Source organism: Puma concolor, chromosome B1 (genome assembly GCF_028749965.1).
Source record: "Puma concolor isolate L17-30 chromosome B1, mPumCon1.1.hap2, whole genome shotgun sequence".
Taxonomy (NCBI): Eukaryota; Metazoa; Chordata; class Mammalia; order Carnivora; family Felidae; genus Puma; species Puma concolor.
Genome location: NC_141670.1, coordinates 35772668 through 35792670, shown reverse-complemented (window position 1 = coordinate 35792670; position 20003 = coordinate 35772668). Strand labels below are relative to the sequence as shown.

At 38.5% G+C, this 20003-nt stretch overlaps 1 protein-coding gene across 5 annotated transcripts in view; it reads left to right on the top strand.

Moving 5' to 3' along the window:
* Positions 1-20003, top strand: part of PPP3CC (protein phosphatase 3 catalytic subunit gamma) — a 103182-nt gene that overhangs the window by 56421 nt on the left and 26758 nt on the right. For all 5 annotated transcript variants that reach the window (XM_086703465.1, XM_086703467.1, XM_086703468.1 and 2 more), the window contains exons 5-8: positions 9684-9829; positions 11718-11857; positions 18104-18181; positions 18268-18362. In XM_086703465.1, the coding sequence (XP_086559591.1) occupies positions 9684-9829; positions 11718-11857; positions 18104-18181; positions 18268-18362 (459 nt within the window). The remainder of the gene's footprint in view (positions 1-9683; positions 9830-11717; positions 11858-18103; positions 18182-18267; positions 18363-20003) is intronic.

Sequence of the window (20003 nt, the reverse complement as noted above, 5' to 3'; positions counted from 1 at the left end):
TATCCAATCCTTGGCCCCAAAATCCCTTTAATTGATACAACTTGGTAGTGTTTCATATGCTCATATTAACTCTTGTTACCATAGCTTCCTACACTGAAGTTGACAGTTGTAATGATGGCCTTTCTCCTAGTAGATCCTGAAAGGAAAGGTCATTCTTATTACAAAAAATTTTAGAGAATGAACACTTAAAAAAAAATTCCTCTGACAGAACAGTCAGCTACACGTGGGCTTTTACCCTACAGATCATTCCAGCCCTTGGGACTTATTAGAATAAACAGTTCAAATCAGTAGGTAATAACCAGGAAATTTTTTTTTAAAGTTAGATCTCTTGGTGAATGTTTGAATTGCTATAAAGTATTTGAACAGCAGTTCTGGAATTTCTGTAAAAATTTTTGACCCAGCAATTTGGCTTCTAGGAATTTATCATGCAGATTATATAGGTGTTTTGTTTTTGGTTTTGTTTTTTTTTTTTTTTTTTGGATTGTATAGGTTTTTTAATGCTATATAACAAATTACCACAAATTTAGCTGTTTATTTATTTTTAAAGTTTATTTATTTTTAAAGCTTATTTTGAGAGAGAGAGCATGGGGGAGGAGCAGAGAGAGGGAGGGAGGGAGAGAGAGAGAGAGAGAGAGAGAGAGAGAGAGAGAGAGAATATCCCAAGCAAGCTCCACACTGTCAGTTCAGGGCCTGATGTGGGGCTTGAACCTTAAACTGTGAGATCATGACCTGAGCCACAGCCAAGAGTCAGATGCTTAACCGACTGAGCCACCCAGGCGCCCCAGGCTTATTTATTTTTAAATATTTATTTTGAGAGAGAGAGAGAGAGAGCACGTGCATACACACATATGCATGTGAGTGGGGGAGGGACAGAGAGAGAGGGAGAGAGAGAATCCCAAGCAGGCTTGGTACTGTCAGCACAGAGCCAGATGTGGGCTTGATCTCACTGACTGTGAGATCATGACCTGAGCGGAAACCAAGAGTTGGATGCTTAGCCACCTGAGCCACCCAGGCGCCCTTGAGAGAGAGAGAGAGAGAATTTGAATATCAATAAGGGACTGCTTAAATAAGTGATAATATGTTTTAAAAAATGGAATACTAGGCAGCTATTGAAAGATCACCGTGGGCCTAGATGTGCTCCTTTGTAAATTAAAAATACATAATGTGTAGGGGCATACACACACACACACACACGAGGAATATATATAGAGAGAGAGAGAGAGCAGAAGAAATTGATAGTGATTATCTGTGGGGAGTTGAGTCAGCAGGACTTGTATTTTTGATTTTGTATCTTCCTGTGGTGCTGCTGGAGTTGTGCTTCATCACCACCGTGTACTACTACTGTAATAAACTTTTAAACTGGTAACTTCAAAACCACCTGGATGGGTGCCAAGCATTTAAGAGGCTTTTTAAAGACCCCAGATAATTGTCCTGCACGCAGCAGTTTAGCACACCTGCTCCAGAGGTTTGGAAAATATCTACTATTTTTCATTTGAGAACCACTTCACCAAATAGTTGAAAAATTGCAACTATTTTGTATTATTTTTCTAAGCCAAATATGGGGATATTACTCATTACACTTCTCTTTCTTTACCTGGGAAAATTAAATAATGCATATCAAGCAGTTGACAAAGGCCCTAGAATGATTACTATTTAGCAATAGATAAGTAATAAGAAAGCTGCCTCAGGATGCCTCTGTTCTGAATTAAGGTTTAGGTTTTTTTAGGCAACATTTTATCCAGTTCTTCCTCTGTTTTATCAGAGTTCTTTTTTTGACTAGTATAAATTGGTTCAGACTATTTTTAGAAGATGGAACAATAGGTTTGGGAAACATTTTAAGTGTTCTCATTTTTTCACAGAATTTCTTATCTTCGGTTTTTATTTACTTTTCACATGCTTTAAACCAGGTTTCTTTTCTTCTCTTACCTACAGACATACTCCTGTTTCCTTCTAATGCTACATCTGAAATGTGAATAAGTCTTGGAACAAATACACGAATATAATTTCAAATTTTGTTCTTATAAGCAAGGAGCATGTGTGCTGCTTTGCATGGATATTTTCAGTGATAAGCTGATCTCTCGTAAAGGGCCACCATGGCTTTTAGAATCAGCACCTTATAATTACTGCTAAGTGATGCTTAGTTCCAGATTGTGCAGCTGTAGTCTTGAGAGTATTTCTAAGGGAGTTAGAATATTTTGTAAGGGAGGAGTTGTTTTTTCCTTACATCAATTCTTTAAAAAAAATTTTTTTTTAATGTTTGTTTATTTTTGAGAGAGAGAGACAGAGTGCAAGTGGGAGAGGGGCAGAGAGAAAGGGAGACACAGAATCCGAAGCAGGCTCCAGGCTCCAAGCTTTCAGCACAGAGCCCAACATGGGGCTTGAACTCACGAACCACGAGATCATGACCTGAGCTGTAGTCGAATGCTTAACCGACTGAGCCTCCCAGGTGCCCCTCTTACATCAATTTTTGAATTGCTTTATATTGCAGGGGTCTTTAAATATTCCTCTCAGGGTACCTGGGTGGCTCAGTCAGTCAGGTGACTGACTCTTGATTTTACCTCAGTTCCTGGGATCGAGCCCCACATGGGGCTGTGTGCTGGCAGTGTGGAGCTTGCTTGGGATTCTCTTCTCTCTCCCTGCCCTTCTCCCACTTGTGCTCTCTCTCAAAATAAATAAATATTTACAAAAAATAGGGGTGCCTTGGTGACTTAGTTAAGTGTCTGACTCTTGATTTTGGCTCAAGTCATGACCTTGGGGTTAGTGAGTTCAAGCACAGCATTAGGCTCTGCGCTGACAGTGCGAGCCTGCTTGGGACTCTCTCTACCTCTCTCTCTTCCCCTCTCCCACTTGTGCTGTCCCTCAAAAATTAAATAAACATTAAAAAGAAAACAGTATTGTTATGACAATTTATATTTTGGACAAGTTTTTTCTTTTTTAATAAACAAATATTGTTTGTCGTTAATTACAGTATTATTTATAGTAGTAAGAGATGGGTGTGGTTAGATTGTGGTATATCCTTAAAGTGAAATTCTCTGTAGATATAAAAGAAATAATTACAAAGCTCTCCGTATAAAGATGTTCTCCAAAATGTGTTAAGTACAAAAAGTGAGTGCAAAGCAGTGTACGTATGCTTCCATTTATGTAAAAAGCAAAAGGATGTTGAAAAGAGAATAAATGTACACATCTTGTGTGTTTGCATACAGTATCTTTGTAAAGACACCCAGAAAACTAGTAACACTAGTTGCCTTCAGGGAGTGGGTAGGAGGAGTAGGAGTAGGAGACACCATATAATCTTTTGTGACTTTTGCTTTTGAACCATGTAAATGTAATTTTTTTTTTTTAAATAATGAAAGCAAGTGAAAATCAAGACAAGTGTATAATCAGTGGCTAGACCAGGTCATGGTTTCTTACAAATAGTGCTGACTCTCAAAATTACTTTTTTAAAAATTTTTTTAAGATTTTATTTTTTTAAGTGGGGCTTGAACTCACAACCCTGAGATAAAGAGTCACATGCTCCACCAACTGAGCCAGCCAGAAGCCCCTCAAAATCACTTTAGAGAATATTGTCGAAATTTTGTTTTGTGCATGTTATATTATTGATACTAGTTAGAACTTGTATCATCTGTGTGATCCCTGTGACTGAGGTACATTTTTCCTTTATTATAGAAATGATTGTTTTATGAGATGTAGCTTAAAATTTGTCATGAAAATAAAACACTGAGTCAACTAATTTAATGTTTGGGAATTACATATTTGGCTATTTAAATTCTCCTAGTAGATATTTCATTTCAAATAATGATTGGGAGGAGTATCACATGGTATTAAGAGCATAAGCAGGTTCAATTTCCAGTCCTGCCACTTACTAGCTTGCAACTTTGGGCAAGTAGGCCCAGTTCCTTCAGTTTTTTAAGGACGATACTAATAGCACTTGTTTCATAGGGTTTCTGTGAAGATAAAATAATTTTATTAGTTAACACTTACATAGTATCTGCTGTGTGCCAGACATTATCAAAGCATTTTACATATATGAATTCATTTAATCTTTACAGCAGTCTTGTAACATAGATATGTATTGTTATTATGCCCATTTATAGATGAGGAAATCAAAGCACAAGGCATGAAGTAATTTGTGCTGAGTACCACAGCTAGTAAGCCAAGGTTCAGATCAGGGCAGTCAGGTTCCAAACTGCATTTTCTTGACCACCATGCTGTGTAGAACACATAGCTCCCTGATGGCACAGATGAATTGTGAGCCTTCAACAAATTTCAATAATAAAGGTAATATAATAATAAATGTTACTATAAAAGTTATATATTCATTGGAGAAAATACAGATAAACGAAGTAAACAAAATATATAGATATCATCTTCAGTCTATGTTGGTATTTATATACCTATTCATATACTTTAAGAAAATAACATTTTGGGGCACTTGGGTGGCTCAGTCTGACTTTGGCTCAAATCATGATCTCGTGGGTTTGTGTGTTTGAGCCCCGCATTGGGCTCTGTGCGGACAGCTTGGAGCCTGGAGCCTGCTTCAGATTCTGTGTCTCCCCTTCTCTCTGCCCTTCCCTGCTGCTTGTGTGCATGCTCTCAGAAAAAAAAATGAATAAACTTAAAAAAAGTTTTTTTTAAAGAAAATAGCATTTTGTAAACTACTTTGGTCATGTGTTAATACAGCATTAACTCCTTTTTGCTTAATTTGATTCATCATCTCCTGGGTTTTTGAAAAAATTTTATCAAATTATTTTATTTTAATTTCAGTATAGTTAACATGTAGCGTTATCTTAGTTTCATGTGTACAATATAGTGATTCAACAATTCTATACATTACTCAGTACTCATCATAAGTGTACTCTTTTTAAAAATTTTTTTAATGTTTGCTTATTTTTGAGAGACAGGGAGGGAGAGAGAGACAGAGCCCGAGTCGGGGAGGGGCAGAGACACAGGGAGACACAGAATCTGAAGCAGGCTCCAGGCTCTGAGCTATCAACACACAGCCCTACGTGGGGCTTAAACCTATTTGCCATGAGATCATAACCTGAGCAGAAGTCAGACACCCAACCAACTGAGCCACCAGGAGTCCTGATAAGTCATAATCCCTTTATCTGTTTCACCCATCCCCCTATCCACCTCCCCTCTGGAAACTATCAGTTTGTTCTTTGTTATAGTTAAGAGTCAGTTTCTTGGTTTGTTTCTCTGTCTCTCTCTCTTTTTTCTTTTGTTTCTTAAATTCCATATAAATGAAATCATATGATATTTCTTTCTCTGACTGACTTATTTTACTTAGCATTATACTGTCTAGCTCCATCCATGTCATTGCAAATGGCAAGATTTCCTTATTTTTATGGCTGAATAATATTCCTGTGTGTGTGTGTGTGTGTGTGTGTGTGTATGTGTGTGTGTGTGTGTGTATTACATCTTTATCCATCTGTTGATGGACACTTGGGCTGCTTCCATAATTTGGCTATTGTAAATAATGCTGCAGTAAATGTAAGAGTGAATATATCCTTTCAAATTAGTGTTTTTGTATTCTTTGGGTAAATACCCAGTAGTGCGATAACTGGATCATGGAGTAGTTCAATTTTTAATTTTTTGAAGACCCTCCATACTGTGTTCCACAGTGGCTGCACCAGTTTGCATTCCCACCACCAGTGCACAAAGGTTACTTTTTCTTCACATCCTCACCAACACTTATTTCTTGTGTAACCTCCTGTTTTAATGTACAAAATGGAGGTAAGATACTGTATTGCTTGCCATCTTTCTCTAGATTTGGTATTCTTTTGGAAGTAAGCTAAGGAATTTTTTGAGTCATTCATAGAGGTTTCTCCAAAGAAGACCTACATACAGCCAACAGACACAGGAAAGATGCTCAACATCGCTAATCATCAGGGAAATGCAAATCAAAACCACAATGAGCTATATCACCTCACACTAGTCAGAATGGCTAGTATCAAAAAGACAAGAAATAGCAAGTGTTGGCAAAGGTGGGGAGATAAGGGAACCCTTGGATTCTGTTGATGGGAGTGTAAATCGGTGCAGCCAGTATGGAAAACACTATGGAGTTTCCTTAAAAAATTAAAAATAAAAGTATCATACGATCCAATAATTCTATCACTTAGATACTTACCCAAGGAAAACACAAACACTAATTTGAAAGATAAATGCAGGGGCGCCTGGGTGGCTCGGTCAGTTAAGCGTTCGACTTCGGCTCAGGTCATGATCTCACTGTCTGTGAGTTCGAGCCCCGCGTCGGGCTCTGTGCTGACAGCTCAGAGCCTGGAGCCTGTTTCAGATTCTGTGTCTCCCTCTCTCTCTGCCCCTTCCCTCTTCACGCTCTGTCTCTCTCTGTCTCAAAAATAAAAATAAACATTAAAAAAAAAAAAAAAAAAAGATAAATGCACCCCTATGTTTATTGTAGCACTATTTACAGTAGTCAAGATATGGAAGCAACACAAGTGTCCCTTGATAAGATAAATATATAAAGAAGACAGACACACACACACACACACACACACACACACACACACACACACAGGAATATTACTCAGCCGTAAAAAAAAGAATGAAATCTTGCCATTTGTTACAACATAGATGGACTTAGAGGATATTATATTAAGTGAAATGAATCAGAGAATCAGACAGAGAAAGACAAATACCATGATTTCACTTATATGTGGAATCTGAAAAACAAAACAGAAACAAACAGACTCATTACATAGAACAAATCTGTAGCCAGAGGGGAAACAAATGGGAGAATGGACCAAATGGGTTAAGGTGATTAAGAGATACAAACTTCCGTTGAGAACTGAGAACAAACTAAGGGTTGATGGGGGGTGGGAGGGAGGAGAGGGTGGGTGATGGGTATTGAGGAGGGCACCTTTTGGGATGAGCACTGGGTGTTGTATGGAAACCAATTTGACAATAAATTTCATATATAAATAAAAAAAAAAAAAAGAGATACAAACTTCCAGTTAGAAAATAAATAAGTCACAAGGATGAAAAGTATAGCATAGAGCATATAGTCAATAATATTGTAATAACTATATGATGAAGGTGACAACTAGTCTTATCATGGTGAACATTGCATAATGTGTAGAATTGTTGAATCACCCTGTTGTACGTCGGAAACTAATATGACATTGCATGTCAGCTGTACTTCAATTTAAAAAAAATCCCTGCCTATATGCAAGCTTAAGACTCTTACAGAGGAATTTCTTTTTTTTTTTTTAAGTTTATTTATTTTGAGAGAGAGAGAGCACACGTGCTCACAGGAGTAAGGGGAGGGTCAGAGAGAAGAGAGGGAGAATCTCAAGCACGAAGAATCTCCGTGCTGTCACAGCAGAGGCCAGTGCGGGGCTTGATCCCACAAACTGCGAGATCATGACTGGAGCTGAAATCAAGAGTCATTCACTCAACTGACTGAGCCACGCAGGCTGCCCCTTATAAGGGAATTTCTTATTGACATTGACAACAGAGGGAACTCTGGCTACAAGGATTTTCAGGAGAAAAAGTCAATCACTGGCCACAAATGAAAGGATTTTTTGTTTGATTTTTTTTCTTACATAGACTTTATGGCCAATATGAATCTACTTTCATAATAGCCAAAATTTAATAGTGTTCAAATAAAAAGAATATAAGGATGTAATTGTAAGGAGATGTAAAGATGCCTAAGATCTGGCTCCTATTAACTTGGTTGTCATAATAGAGTTAGCATATGTTGTGAAATAGATGATCCGAACTGCTGTCATGTAATAGAGAATGCTCTGAAAGTTTTTAAAGGAACCCACAGCGCCTGGGTGGCGCAGTCGGTTAAGCGTCCGACTTCAGCCAGGTCACGATCTCGCGGTCTGTGAGTTCGAGCCCCGCGTCAGGCTCTGGGCTGATGGCTCGGAGCCTGGAGCCTGTTTCCGATTCTGTGTCTCCCTCTCTCTCTGCCCCTCCCCCGTTCATGCTCTGTCTCTCTCTGTCCCAGAAATGAATAAACGTTGAAAAAAAAAAATTTAAAGGAACCCACAAACTCCCTTAGTGTCCTCAAATCTTGACAATAAAGAGAAAATCTTCACATTCAAGGATAGAAAGCTTTATAACCTCAAATATGGTCTCTTGGTTTATACCTTCCCTTTAGGAATGTCTCTCCAGACATGTCTGTCAACCATGCATTGTACTCTGGCCCAAATTTAGACCATTACCTTTCACTTTATTCTCCCATGGCTTGCCACAACCAGGCGCTGATACTTAAATACAAGAAGGAAATACACAAATAGTTATCAACTGCATAATCTAACTCGCTTGCTGTAGCTTTGTAGCTCTAGGTCCTGTAGGCTCTGTTTCATCTTCACAGAATCTTGGAAGAGGAGGAGCTCAGTTCTGTAGGGCTGCCTGCCTGTATGATCTTTGGCCTTCTCTACCAACATGCCCTTCCAAGCATGACTTGACTCTGAAATCCAAGGCCAAAGAAGAAGAAAATATTCCCTTTCTTTTTAAACTAAAGCCATCTTTCAGTTTCTCATCTGTTAGTTCATGATGGATTCTTTCTGGATAATTGTGGAGACCCTACCCTCTGCTCACTGGAGTATTTCCTTGTTCTTTAGCACCAACATGACAACCACATCAAAATACAATTCATTAAGATGAGCATTTTTACATAAAATAGAATCAGGACAAAATTTACTTAAAGACTTTAAAAATCATGAGCAAAGATTATTGATATTTTATTGATTACTCTTTTTTTTTAATTTAATGTTTATTTTTGAGAGAGAAAGAGAGAGACAGAACATGAGTGGGAGAGGGGCAGAGAGAGAATGGAGACACAGAATCCAAAGCAGGCTCCAGGCTCTGAGTTGTCAGCACAGAACCCGATGCTGGGCTCGAACTTGGGAATGGCGAGATCATGACCTAGGCCAATGTCTCAGACACCCAATCAACTGAGCCACCCAGGCTCCCCTTTTGTTGATTACTCCTAAAACATCAGTTTTCACTTGCATGTCTTCAGTACCCCCAAGGAGTCTTTTTAGACCCAACAAAATATTCAGGCTTACAGGACTGCCAGGGGCCATACTGGCATTCATCTACTTAGGAGGATACAGTCCAGGAAGGGGCAGTGCTAGGCATCCCTTTTCAGTGGAGTAGTCCTCATAGGAGTGGGTATAGCAGTCCAAAGGTTTTCTGCCTTTCACTTCTTCCTTCCCCAACCTCCTCCAAGTCACAGCTCAGGTGCAGGAAAACAACATCCACATTGTGCAGATCAGGGAGCCACCATGGGTTAGAAGCCTCATATAGTACAACTGCTAATATCTCCCATAGAAGCTTTATCGGTATAGATTCCAGGGTCCCCTAGGGACATACCTTGAGTCATCCCACTCAGAAGTTCAAAGCTATAGCTTCCCACCAGGTAATTGAGTGATTTTTACCATAAGCAATGTTGCCTAGTAACACAGCTGACATTCACCTTATCAGGTTTCCAGGGCAAAAGAGATAGAAAGTTAATCCAAGGTCACACTTGTCTTTAAGGAGATTTTTTTTTACCTTTTATCCACAACTTCTCAAGAGTATTTTTATAAAGATGACTGTGATTTCAAATTTGCCTGAAATAAATGGCTTTGAAGTAGCTTCATAATTTTCTGTCCTATAATGGTAAATTTTAGCTTTTCTTCCTTTGACTGTTTTTCCTTTTTTGATAGGTCGAATCAAATATTCTGAACAGGTGTATGATGCGTGTATGGAGACATTTGACTGTCTTCCTCTTGCTGCCCTCTTAAACCAGCAGTTTCTGTGTGTACATGGAGGGATGTCGCCTGAAATTACTAGTTTAGATGACATTAGGAAAGTAAGTAATCTTTCATTAGTCTCATGGAGTATATATATCTTTAGTTCAGTTTTTTTGGTTTTTTGTTTTTTTGCAGTCAGCTAATATGCCTCCGTCTGAAAATTTTTAAATACTGATAATCAAAAGTAAGAAACTGGAAATCACCTACAATCTCATTATTGGGAGATAACTACTGATAATATTTTGCTATTCCAGAAAATTTCTGTAAATTTTAATGAAATCTGTACTTTTACCAAGTAGAAACATAACATATTTTGGGTACAGTCCTGAGACTTTAAATAAATTGTGTAGCAATACGAAAGGAAGGAAATCAGGATTCTAATCCCTGTCCTGCAGTCAATTGTGCAATCTTGACCAAATCCCTTAAGTCTTAGTCACATTTTCTTCTCTGGGAAATAAGGAAGTTAGAATGGATGGTCTGAGGACTTCCAGCTCTGAAATTTGTTGACATTGACATTTTTTTTTTTTTAATTTTTTTTTTTCAACGTTTATTTATTTTTGGGACAGAGAGAGACAGAGCATGAACGGGGGAGGGGCAGAGAGAGAGGGAGACACAGAATCGGAAACAGGCTCCAGGCTCTGAGCCATCAGCCCAGAGCCTGACGCGGGGCTCGAACTCACGGACCGCGAGATCGTGACCTGGCTGAAGTCAGACGCTTAACCGACTGTGCCACCCAGGCGCCCCGACATTGACATTTTAAATGATAGAGTTTAAGTTGCTATACTTGCGTGAGTTGGTGATTATTATTTTCAGGACTTCAAAAAAAGATGATCAATCTTTTTTCACTTCTGTTGTTCTACATTACCATCTTCTTTTCTCTACCTTTGTATTCTTTTACCTGTCTATGTAGGTACTGAAAGTAAAGATTTTTCTGTTTATAAAACTTTTCTCGGGGCGCCTGGGTGGCGCAGTCGGTTAAGCGTCCGACTTCAGCCAGGTCACGATCTCGCGGTCCGTGAGTTCGAGCCCCGCGTCAGGCTCTGGGCTGATGGCTCAGAGCCTGGAGCCTGTTTCCGATTCTGTGTCTCCCTGTCTCTCTGCCCCTTCCCCGTTCATGCTCTGTCTCTCTCTGTCCCAAAAATAAATAAACGTTGAAAAAAAAAATTAAAAAAAAAAAAACTTTTCTCTGAATTAAGTTACTTTCCTCAGGGTAAGAGGGTATGCCTACATCTCTGCTGCCTTATCATCTTTAAAATAACCAGAATTTCTCTTTTACATTGTAAGTCTTGAGTTTCACAATTCTGAACCAACTGTATTAAAAAAACACTCTCCTTTCACTTAGTAGAAGTCCTCAGCTATTTTAGTTACTCATTTTGTCTTGGTTTTTACGCTGCTAACCAAAGCAGCAGTGACTAAAGGCTTTAAATTGATAACTTACATTGAAATGCCTCCACTGCATAGAATGGAAAGGATGAAAGTCCTTTACAAAATAAAACTAGAAATCTCCATTGGGATGAGGTAAAAAATGAACAGAACCATTGTAAAACCTTTGCTCCTTTGATGGTAACCTTAGCTTACCTAGGCAGTTGAAATGAAGACTTTCCATAGCCTTTCTCAATAATAGTATATCTCTATAGTGGTTGATTTCACATTCGAATTAAATGAGTACTGCTTTTAGTATTAGGATGTAAAGCAGTCCTTTTCTTAGATGACAGAGATATTTATAAAAATTCATTTCAAGAAAATAATAAAAATTGTATATCCAAGTTTGTTAAGTGTTTGTATTCTTCCTAAAGGAACAGTTCTTTAAGGTGCTTGCTGCTTTTTCCCCTAATACATTCTTGTGGGTGGGAGGTTTTTGGCTTTTGGGTTTTTGATGCATACCAGTTTCCAAAAGGGCTTTTGCTTTCATGATTTTTCTTCTTTTGGCTCTTGTGTGTCTTCTAGTTAGACAGGTTTAAAGAACCTCCAGCCTTTGGGCCAGTGTGTGACCTGCTTTGGTCTGATCCCTCAGAGGATTATGGCAGTGAAAAGACCTTGGAGCACTATACCCACAACACTGTCCGAGGGTGCTCTTATTTTTACAGGTAAGCTAATCCTCAAAGTTATAAAATTAGGAAAGGCAATTGCAATATGTTTCATCAAATTATTTTTAAGTATTTTATATCTTTAATTTGTATAGTATCGGACCTTCTGTTTAATTTTTTAATTAACAGAAGACAGAAAACTCTTGTTTGTTTTGTGTTTTATATCTTAATTGGCATTATGCCCTCATATATGAATACCCTCATGATACTTAAGTGTAATGTACTGAACATGATTGAACAGAGTATCTTGCAGTGCTTAAATGTTATTTTCAGACTCTAGATAATCTTGATTATTTGTTCCCAAACATCATTGATAAGCTTTTTTAAAAATAAAGGTTTGTTGGGGCGCCTGGGTGGCGCAGTCGGTTGAGCGTCCGACTTCAGCCAGGTCACGATCTTGCGGTCCGTGAGTTCAAGCCCCGCGTCAGGCTCTGGGCTGATGGCTCAGAGCCTGGAGCCTGTTTCCGATTCTGTGTCTCCCTCTCTCTCTGCCCCTCCCCCGTTCATGCTCTGTCTCTCTCTGTCCCAAAAATAAATAAATGTTGAAAAAAAAAAATTAAAAAAAAAAAATAAAATAAAATAAAGGTTTGTTGACTCTTCCCCCAGAGATTCTGATTGAGTAGGTCTGAGACAGGAAAATCCTGTTATTTTTTTAAAAGCTCTCCAACTTCTGGAACCACTGCTATAGGCAAAGATATAAAAAGAACAGGACATTGTGAACTAAGCCCAGGACATTTCCTGGAAGTTGGCTGTTGTCTTAAATCTCACATGAGCTTTTATTGTGTTCTGCCGTTCAAAAATAGGGAGGTAGAGGGAGGTTTGAAGTCTAAATATTTTTAGTTCCAATATTTTACTGTGACAAGTAATGCATAAATGTAGTCCCCTAAAAAATCTGTTAATTGCCTAAGATAATATATTCATGAAGTGAAATCCACATACAAAAAGTAAAGAACTTCAAAATTGCCATAGTTTTAACATTTTTCTAAGCAACCTTGTTTTATTCCTTTTTGAGTCATTTAAATTTTACTTCTCTTGGGGCACGTGGGTGGCTCAGTTGGTTAAGCGTCCAACTTCAGCTCAGGTCATGATCTCGTGGTTCATGAGTTCGAGCCCCACATCGGGCTCTGTGCTCCCAGCTCAGAGCCTGGAGCCTGCTTCAGATTCTGTATCTCCCTCTCTCTCTGCCACTCCACAACTCGTGCTCTGTCTCTCTGTCTCTGTCTCTGTCTCTCAAATATAAACATTAAAAAAAATTTTTTTTACTTCTCTTTACATTGCTTAAAATAAAGAGCATCATTTATTTTTTTATTGTTATTGTTTGTACAGTATAAACTGGTACAGTCTCCTTGGAGATCAGCTTGATAATATCTCTCAATTATAAATGTCCACCCAGGGCCTTTGAACCAGGAGTTGTCCTTCTAAAATGTAATCCTATAGCCATAAGTCAATCCTCGTTATTTATGAATTCTGAGCTGTAAATTTGCCTACTTGCTAAGAATTACTTGTAACTGCAAGGTCACCACTTAAACACTTTCGTGGTCATTCACAGACATGCACACATGCAGAGTGATGCAAAATTCGAGTCACCCCATGTGTGTTCCTAACTGAGGTTAACAAGGAGCTGCTCTGCCTTCTTTTTCCAGCTTTCATACTACAAGACTACCATTATACCATTCTTTCTGTGATCCATTCAGTGCAACATTTTTCACATTTTTTGTTGGCAATTTTGCTGTGTAAAATGGCCCCCAAGCATAGTGCTTAAGTGCTATCTGGTATTTCTATGTGTAAGAAGGCTGTGATGTGCCTTGCAGAGAAAATACGTGTATGTTATATAAACCTAATTCAGGAATGATTTGTGACATTGTTGTCCATGAGTTCCATGTTAATGAATCAACAGTATGTATTAAATAAGATGTCCTTAAACAGAAACACACATAAAACAAGGTTATGTATTGATTGATTAATGAAAATGTGACCAGAGGCTCCAGGACCCTATGTTATTTTCTCTAGGAGCAGTGGTTCAGTTTTGACTAATTCCGTTTTTGCAACAACTTTATAGAACATAGCTACTGCAAATAACAAGAATCAACTATATAAATGTGCAAATGTGTAAAATGTATGTACAGCTGACCCTTGAACACGATGCATTTGAACTATGCAGGTCCACTTATACATGGATTTTTTTTTAAGTTTAGTTATTTATTTTAAGAGAGAGAGGGTGGGTGAGAGGCAGAGAGAAAGGGTGAGAGAGAGAATCCCAAGCAGGTTCTACACTGTCATCACAGAGATCGTGAGAGCCATGAGATTATGACCTGAGCTGAAATCAAGAGTCAGATGCTTAACCAACTGAGCCACCCAGGCGCCCCTACATGGATTCTTTATATAAATATAATACAGCACTATAAAAGTATTTTTTCTCCTTTATGATTTAAAAAAAAATTTTTTTTTCAACGTTTTTTATTTATTTTTGGGACAGAGAGAGACAGAGCATGAACGGGGGAGGGGCAGAGAGAGAGGGAGACACAGAATCGGGAACAGGCTCCAGGCTCCGAGCCATCAGCCCAGAGCCTGACGCGGGGGTCGAACTCACGGACCGCGAGATCGTGACCTGGCTGAAGTCAGACGCCTAACCGACTGCGCCACCCAGGCGCCCCTAAAAATTTTTTTTTAATGTTTATTCATTTTTTGAGAGACAGAGACAGTGTGAGTGGGGGAGGGGCAGAGAGAGAGGGAGACACAGAATCTGAAGCAGGCTTCAGTCTCTGAGCTGTCAGCACAGAGCCTGACATGGGGCTTGAACTCATGGACCATGAGACCATGACTTGAACCGAAGTCAGATATTCAATTGGCGGTGGCACCCAGGCGCCCCCTTCCATATGGTTTTCTTAAGAACATTTTATTTTCTCCAGCTTATTTTAGTATAAGAATACAGTATATGATACATACAACATACAGAATATCTGTCAGTTGACTGTTACGGGTAATACTTCTGGTCAGCAGGCCAGTAATTAAATTTTGGGGGAGTCAATAGTTATGTACATGAGGGGTGCCTTGCTGGCTCAGTAAGTAGAGCCTGCAACTCTTGATCTCAGGGTTGTGAGTTCAGGCCCCACATTGGGCATGGCGCCTACTTCAAAAGAGTAATACATGTGAAAAAAGGTTATACAGTTGCACAGTTATAAAAAGTTACACAGATTTTTGACTGTGCAGGGAGTTAGCACTCCCTACATTATTTAAGGGTCAATGGTTCAAGGTTATATTCATTGCTGTATTATTATCTTTTTAAATTTTTTTTTTAACGTTTATTTATTTTTGAGAGAGAGAGAGACAGAGCATGAACGGGGGAGGGTCAGAGAGAGAGAGGGAGACACAGAATCTGAAACAGGTTCCAGGCTCCGAGCTGTCAGCATGGAGCCCGACGCGGGGCTTGAACTCATGAACCGCGAGATCATGACCTGAGCCGAAGTCGGAAGCTTAACTGACTGAGCCACCCAGGCACTCCTATTATTATCTTTTTAAATGTTTATTTATTTTGAAAGAACATGAGTAGAGGAGGGACAGAAAGAGAGAATCCCAAGCAAGCTCCATGCTGTTAATTTTGACACTTAAGCCAGACACTTAACCAACTGAGCCACCCAGGCACCCCTCACTGCTGTATTATTTATGATAAAAGATTTAAAACAATCTAGATGTTCAATAGAAGACTAGTTAAATACCTTGTGGTATATTCAGACAATGGAACGTGCCAGACTATACAGTGAAGCTGTTTTTAAAAAAGAAAAAAAAACAAAAAACAAAAAACTTTGTACACTGATGTAAAATCCTGGCATACTTTGTTTTATTGCACTTTGCTATATTGTACTTCATAGATACTGAGTTTTTTTACACATTGAAGGTTGGGGCAGTCCTGTGTTGAGCAGGTCTCTTGGTGTTATTTTTCCAAAAGCATTTGCTCATGTCATGTCCCTGTGTACATTTTGGTAATTCTCCCTATATTTCAAACTTTTTATTTTTTATTTATTTATTTTTAAAAAAATTTTTTTTTTCAACGTTTATTTATTTTTGGGACAGAGAGAGACAGAGCATGAACGGGGGAGGGGCAGAGAGAGAGGGAGGCACAGAATCGGAAACAGGCTCCAGGCTCCGAGCCATCAGCCCAGAGCCCGACGCGGGGCTCGAACCCACAGACCGCGAGATCGTGACCTGGCTGAAGTCGGACGCTTAACCGACTGCGCCACCCAGGCGCCCCTATTTCAAACTTTTTAAATTGTTATTATATTTGTTATGGTGATCTGTGATCAGTGATTAAAACCACTGAAATCTCAGATTATGGTTAGTATTTTTGGCAATATTTTTAAATTAAGATATGTACATTGTTTTTTAGACATAATGTTATTGCACACTCAATAGACTACAGTATAGTGTAAACGTAACTTTTTCATGCACTGGGAAACAAAAAAATTCATTTGACTCACTTTATTTTGATATTTGCTTTGTTGTGGTGGTGTGGAACAGAACCAACTATATCTCCAAGGCATGCCTGTAGAACATCTTTTAAAGAATACTCAAAGAGGGGCGCCTGGGTGGTGCAGTCGGTTAGGCGTCCGACTTCAGCCAGGTCACGATCTCGCGGTCTGTGGGTTCGAGCCCCGCGTCGGGCTCTGGGCTGATGGCTCGGAGCCTGGAGCCTGTTTCCGATTCTGTGTCTCCCTCTCTCTCTGCCCCTCCTCCGTTCATGCTCTGTCTCTCTCTGTCCCAAAAATAAATAAACGTTGGGAAAAAAAGAATACTCAAAGAAACTAGGAACATTGGTTGTTTCTAGGGTAGCTGGAAGCTATATGTAGGAAGAAGGAAGGCATTTGGGGTGCCTAGCTGGCTCAGTTGATCTTGGGGTTGAGAGTTTGAGCCACATGTTTGGTGTAGAGATTACTAAAAATAAATAAATAAATTTTAAAAAAAACGAGAGAAGGGAGGTATTTCATTGTATAATCATTTGTATCTTCAATTTTATACCAAATGAATGTACAATCTATTTTAAAAGTTAGTATTTTCTAATGAGCATCATAAGAAACAAAGATTTAAACATAAAGTAAATAATTGGGGCACCTAAGTGGCTCAGTCGGTTAAGCATCCAACTCTTGGTCTCAGTTCATGATTCTTGGTCATGATCTCACAGTTTGTGGGTTCAGGCCTTGCACTGGGTTCTGCACTGCCGATGCTGAGCCTGCTTGGGATTCTGTCTCTCCCTGTCTCTGCCCTTCCCATGCTAGTGCTCTCTCTCTCTCTCTCAAAATAAATAATGATAAAGTAAATAATTAACACTTGGATAATTCCAGGATAATTTGGTATTTTCCAGTTCTTCCTATCAGGTATTTCTAAATGTAGAAAGATAACATTACTGAAAGAGAATGTTAGGAGCAGATGTAAATATCAGACCTTTCATTAGAATACGGTTGGGTGTAATATTTGTATTTACTCCTAAAATATTCCTGTATAATATTAATTTGGCATAGATATTACCTGTGAAGCTGTTAGTAGATTCTTTAACTTTTCAAACCATTTGACAGTTTGAAAATTGTGTATTCAATTTTTAGCAACTAATAATCTTTCTCTGTCTTTCTCTCACACCTCTCTCTCTCTCTCTCTCTCTCTCTCTCTCTCTCTCTCTCTCTCTCTCTCTCTCTCCCCTCTCTCTGGTACTTTTTTTATATCAAGACACAAAGAAAAGTTTTGGTTTTATATTATTATGGATTAAGACAAAGACAGTTAAAAGGTAAAGGAGCTTTTTTTCTGTCGTAAGGTTATCTGTTACCTGTATATTTGATCTGGAATGAGTTATATTCATGAAGTAGAAAAACAGTGATGATTGCTAAGCCATAAATAAAGGTTCAGTGGTGGGGTGCCTGGGTGGCTCAGTCGGTTAAGCATCCGACTTCAGTTCAGGTCATAATCTTGAGGTTTGTGGGTTTGAGCCCTGCGCCAGGCTCTGTGCTGACAGCTCAGAGGTTGGAACCTGCTTCAGATTCTGTCTCCCTCCCTCTCTCTCTGCCCCTCCCCTGCTTGCTCTCTCTCTCTCTGTCTCTCAAATAAATGAACAATCAAACAAACAATAAAAGTCCAGTGGTATGTCAAAAACCTGTCTTTTTGAAACAAATTCAACTAATGTCATCTTGACTTTTCCCCTTCCTCCTATTAAAAAACAGTTGTTTTAGTTCTGGATTTATATTTTCTAATTTTCTATTCCAGTTACCCTGCAGTTTGTGAATTTTTGCAGAACAATAATTTGTTATCAATAATCAGAGCCCATGAAGCCCAAGATGCTGGGTAAGTTAGATTTATACTGTACCAGATATCACTGTGGAGTTTTTGCCTTTATTATTAAGACAGACGGACTGTTATTTCTCTTCCAGGTATCGAATGTACAGGAAGAGCCAAACAACAGGCTTTCCATCACTCATTACAATTTTCTCTGCCCCCAATTACCTAGATGTCTATAACAATAAAGGTAAAAGAGTCCAGCGATATTTGAGTTTGAATTTGTGAGTAAATGTGAGCTCTAGTTTAATCATATGTGTGTGTGGTTTTAAAACATATGTAAATTTTAAATAAAAAGAAAAGAGGTCTTAGTTGAAACAAAGGCCAAGAAACTTAGAATTTAGGCTCCTGCTTGGTTTTCATTTCCTAAGAAGTATTGGGCTCTGTAAATAAATAATAGGTTTGATTTGTACTCCTGAATCAAAATATAAGACAAATAAATTACTTCAGGTTCAAGTTAGAATAGTCACCATAAATTATTAGTTTTGGTGAATTCATTTGTAACAGTACCTCAATAAAATGTCACTGTTTGGTGTTTTAATGTTTGTACATTATTAAGCTGTTTTTGGTTTTCTTGAGGAATGGTACAGGCAGAGTGAATACCATAAAAAATTAAGAAAAATCATTTTAGTCCAATCCCTGCCAGAAACTAGTAGTGTAACTTTAGGTCTGTCATGTAATTTTTCTAAACCTCAATTTCCCATATTAAAAAAGAGGATTAAGTATAAATATGCCTTCAGTCCAGAAGTTCTCATTCTAAGACTTTATCCTATTGAAATTTTTTCTTTTTAAGTATGCCCAATGTGGGCCTTGAACGCATGACCTTGAGATTGAGAGTCACATGCTCTATTGACTGAGCCAGCCAGGTGCCCTGAAATCTTCTTTTCCTTTCTTTCTTTTTTTTTTTTTTTTTTTAATTTTTTAAGATTCATAGTTTTTAAGTTTTGTAGCACGGCAGACTTCCTCTGTAATATCCTCTGTAACATCCTCTGTAACTATTTTGTTGTTTATAAAGTATGACTATAAAATAATAGAACTTTAATACAAACATGCCAGAACGTATATATCCAAGTGAGTATTGTCCCTTCACAGTAGTTACCTTGGGAAGCTACACGCTTATTCCAACAATGCTGCCATTGTTCAAAACGTTTTTGGAACTCCTCTTTTGGCATTGCCTTCAGAATCTGCGACACATTCTTTTGATTATCCTCAGTGATGGGAAACCTTCGTCCTTTGAGGGTGGATTTGATTTTTGGAACAGCCAAAAGTTATTCGGAGTCAAGACTGGTGAATAAGGTGAGTGATCAAGCTAGATGGTACCATTTGGGGTCAGAAACAAGGTATGATTATAGGGTAATGAGACTGGTTTTTCTTGTGTTGCTTATAAAATGGGTCTGGAGGCAATTCCACAAGAGGAGTTCCAAAAATGTTTTGAGTAATGGCAGCATCTTTGGATTAAATATACGGTAAGGCAGCAAGGTGTATTGAAAAGAGCACTAATAAGCTGAGTCAGAAAATCTAGTCTAGCCCTGCTTCACTTTTCAGTCTACAGTAAACATGACACTTAATTTCACATCAATAAGATATTTAACTTCTCTGAGCCTCAGTGTATCTTTAAAATACCTGCCATATAGAGTTGTTGAAGATAAGTTGGAATAATAAAAATAAATATTAAAAAGCATCCATGAAACTCCACATTGCTGTAGTACTATAACATTTTACAGTTGTGCCTCGTATGACTATGTCAAAGGGCCACACTCATCTCATATATAAGGTCTGGTGTGTTTGTAGTTGGTGGTTTCTTAAGTCTCATTACTTTATAGTCATACCT